General features: G+C 31.5%; 1 protein-coding gene across 1 annotated transcript; it reads left to right on the top strand.

Annotated features, from left to right (window-relative positions):
- The first annotated feature begins 538 nt into the window (after positions 1-538).
- Positions 539-2,132, top strand: LOC139516893 (cell division control protein 42 homolog). Its single transcript, XM_071307314.1, has 2 exons — positions 539-808; positions 1,430-2,132. The coding sequence occupies exons 1-2, from the start codon at positions 566-568 to the stop codon at positions 1,802-1,804; spliced, it is 618 nt and encodes a 205-aa protein (XP_071163415.1). The 5' UTR covers positions 539-565; the 3' UTR covers positions 1,805-2,132.
- Positions 2,133-4,198: the final 2,066 nt, after the last annotated feature.

Raw genomic sequence — 4,198 nt, 5'->3', positions numbered from 1 at the left:
TAGCTTTTAGTAGCTACTAGTGAACTCATATTTGAAGATTGCGATATAGTGTTTTTGTTAGTTGTTTTGTTCGGGGCTTTGTATCAATCTAACGAGATAAGTCCTTGTTCAACTGATTATAAAATTTTGTTCGTTTGCTATTACCCCACTGTCCTAAGTTAGGGGAGGGTTGGCAGCCCGAAAACATGTTTAACGTTGCCACACACTATATGTGCCTTTCTCATGTCTGAAGACTGTCATTCCGTGGTTGTCGTTAACTGATGTATAATTTTTATTTTTTTAATTTTTTTAACAGTTTGCACCACCGGCATTTTACGCGACACATTATTGTTATTTACCAAAGATAAACCATATATTCAAAATGAGAAGTACTATATTTCTTATTGAATTTTTCAAAAAAAATGAATAACCATGATATAAACTTGTAAACAGCATTAAATATCTTTCATATTGAAACAACATACTGTTTTTGTCAGATTTCAAGGTTATTCGTTTTATATTTCCGGGTCAATACCTGACGGTTTCGGTATATAAAGACATCAGTTGTTTTAGAGAGAATCATTTAATGTTTTACCTGTATACAAAATTAACTAACTCACGAACCATAATGATCTCACACGAAAGTGAAAGGACCGTAACATGTACCATAGTTGGAGATGGAATGGTGGGGAAATCTCAGATCTGTAAAACATTTATTGGTGATATGACGATAGAAGATTACGAAGCTACAGTGACTAATGAGCATTCTGTACTTACACAGTTTATGGGAGACAGATATACTCTCAGGATTGTAGACTCTTCTGGACAGGTAAGATTGAATTACTAGTTCTTTTATTTGAGTAATGTAGACGGATACCTGAAAAGAATGAAATACAATGTTTTTTGGAACATTTAATTGTATCGGAAGAAAATGAAATAAAAAGGATTTATTTAACATTGTTTGCTATCTTAAGCGACGTATATATATCTCTAGATGTATATGTGTTTACAGAATATACGTTCACTATTGTCCTCATACTTTCTATTTTGTCAATAGGCAAAATAATTGTGTCGACATTTACTTATTAACTAAATTACTAGCCACCAAATAAGGTTTAATGATTTAGAAATAAATGTCATTGCAACACTTGATTAAAAGATACATCTTTATCGTAAAATAAACTTAAATAACCGTCACAAGAGTGGATTTAAAGGAGAGACTTTACGTGGAAAAACCTAGTCTTGTATCAGATTAATTATTTATTTAAAGATATTTTGTAAATAATTAATTGATACTTTAATACAAAGAAGAATTTTAAATGCGTCCACGAAATTCGCAGTGGGATTTCCATTGATTTGGTAATTCTTAAAAATACATACACATTAGATTAAATTAAAGCTTTCGCACGTCATTCTTTTGTTTTAAAACCTTCATATGTTTATTTTTCAGCATGATTACAAAGACATAAGAACACTGTCCTATAAAAAGTCAGAAGTATTTATACTATGCTTTAATCTAAGTGACAGAGACTCTTTTGAAAGTATAGAGACATTCTGGATTCCTGAAATCAGGAAACTTTGCAAAAAGACACCAGTTATTTTAGTTGCCACTGGTAAAGACATTCAAGATAATGATGAAAACAATAATGTATCGAAGGAAGAATATCTAAGTGTAATGGATAAATATGGAATTGATGCTTACGTTGAATGTTCATCATATAACAAGGAAGAAGTGAATGAAGTCTTTGAAGATGTTTTATTGTCTGTCATCAAATCCAAGAAAAAGAGACTTTCAAATATTTTTCACCATTTACTGGCTAGGTGAAGACATGGAAACATCACGTCTTGGTTAATATCGTAAATGGATGCCTTCCATCCAATAAAAAGTCGTATCGAGGTACCGGATTGTATGAGAAAGAGATTGCTTATTCGGGCGTAGCGACAATACTTACAGAGCTATTGTATACGTCAGTATTGATAATTATATATAGCTCTGACCAAGCCGAAGATATGGATTCGTATGAAGTTTGTTGGTGTAGTTGTGTCAAAACTAATTAATGAACAAAGGACATAATGGTGTACATCAATATTTATTACAAAAAGAAAATGATGTTACGACGATGAAATCAAACATGGAAATTATAAAAATAAATGCTTAAAAAAATAGATATACATCATTTGTGATTCTTTGTTAGTATTTTATCGAACTTACTGTTTACTCATTTTATGGCTGTGTATTTGAAGTTTTCAAACTGCGTTTTCGTTTCAGTGTGTTCTTTCAATGAGCTACTTGTAATATAATCTTAACAAAAATATTTAGAAACAGATGGTATCATTTTCTCAAGTTGAAGGGCTCAGTGCGACTTTGAGATTAGTAACAGCAAAACATGCTTTGTTCTTTTGCTTTGGGCTAGTGAAATGAGTTAATAAACAAAATCCCTTAATTTCTCTTTTTGATTGGTAGGAAGTTACTACTAGTATTCTGTCTTTTTTTGTTCTTTTTCTGCTTCCAATTTCAATTTCGTTATTGATTTGGCGTTCTAAATGTTTTTGTTAGATCGTCACTGAACAGTAGATGTTTACTTAACATAATCCATGCTGGTCATCACTTCAAAAATAATGGGACGTTTTTGACGCTCGTAAACATGTTTAAACCCGCCACATTCTATTTATGCATGTTCAGTGATAATGAACGCTATACTAAATAAAGGCAACAGTAGTATACCGCTGTTCAAAACTCATAAATCCATGGACAAAAAACAAAATCGGGATAACAAACTAAAACCGAGGGAAACGCATTAAATATAAGAGGAGAACAACGACATAACACTAAAATGTAACACACATAGACAAAATCCCACGAGAATAACAAATATAACATATATATATAACATCAAAACCAAATACATGAATTTGGGATAGACAAGTACCGTGACACGTCTTATCGCAATGTGAATTTACACTAAAAAATAAGAGAAAGCAAACGACACAACGTTATAATGTAATACACACAGAAACGAACTATAATATAACAATGACCATATTTCTGACTTGGTACAGGGCATTTTTAAAGGAAAAAATGGTGGGTTGAACCTGGTTTTGTGGCATGCCAAACCTCGCACTTTTATGGCCATGTGAAATATAACATCAAAATGACAACACAGGACTACAATATAAATAAATTGGAGAACACAATTGACAAAGAATCACACGAACAACAGCCAACAAAAGGCAACAAGTTCAAAATTTTAATACGCCAGAAGTGTATTTTGTCCACACAAGACCTATGTGTGACGCACAGATACAAAAGTTTGAAAGCCGAAACGAGTACAAAGTTGAACAGCATCGAGGACCAAAAGATCAAAAAGGTTGTGCCAAAAACGGCAAGGGTTTTCTGTTAAGTTACCAGAAAATCCCTATAATTTAGAGTAATTTATACTTTTGCAAACAGTAAATTTAATAAAATGAATATTCAAAAAATGTACATGATAAAGCTGAAGTATTAACTAATTACAGGAAACAACTGAAATACATTTACATAACCAGACATTTGAAACACAAAAGTAGACACATCCGAATACGTTTAAACCTCTACGCCAAGTGACGTCATATTTGAAACTGAAAAATGACGAAAAAATGACGTCATTTGAATTAGTAAAACAGAGCATCAAAAAATGAAAAATGACGTCACATAAGAATGAATAAGATAGAATTAGGATTAATTTAAGATTATATATTTGAACTAAATACTGATATTGCATTTAAATAACAAAGCACATTTTAATTCTTATTAATATAAAACTGAGGTAGCAATTAACTATATTATAAAACTATGTCAGGTTTGTTATGAATCTAACTTCAAACGTAAAATATCGTACTGATTACTTTGAACGAAATCAAATCTGATAAATGAAGGCGGTGATTAATTTTCTTTACCATAACACATAAATATAATAGAAAAGACGTCAACACATTTGACAAAATCCGATGAGAATTACAAATATAACATTAAACATTTAAACTAAATACATGAATTTGGGATGGATAAGTACCGTACCACGTCTTATAGTAATGCGAGTTCACACTCGGCAAAACAGTCACAATCGGGAATAAGTCACATTTGGTAATTAAAAGATTAAACGACATTATGACAAAACACAATCTACCATGTGGTAAAAATGTCCTTAGCTAGTTTGGTCAACGAAACATCGTATGGATC

This window comes from Mytilus edulis, chromosome 3 (assembly GCF_963676685.1).
Source record: "Mytilus edulis chromosome 3, xbMytEdul2.2, whole genome shotgun sequence".
In the NCBI taxonomy this organism is placed as follows: domain Eukaryota; kingdom Metazoa; phylum Mollusca; class Bivalvia; order Mytilida; family Mytilidae; genus Mytilus; species Mytilus edulis.
Note: the sequence above shows the minus strand (reverse complement) of the source record. Positions and strands in the feature narration are given on the sequence as shown.

Coding starts and splice junctions, on each gene's coding strand:
- LOC139516893 (XM_071307314.1), top strand. CDS start 566: ATGTTTTACCTGTATACAAAATTAACTAACTCACGAACCATAATGATC. Junction 809..1,429: donor TTGTAGACTCTTCTGGACAG/GTAAGATTGAAT, acceptor TTTATTTTTCAG/CATGATTACAAAGACATAAG.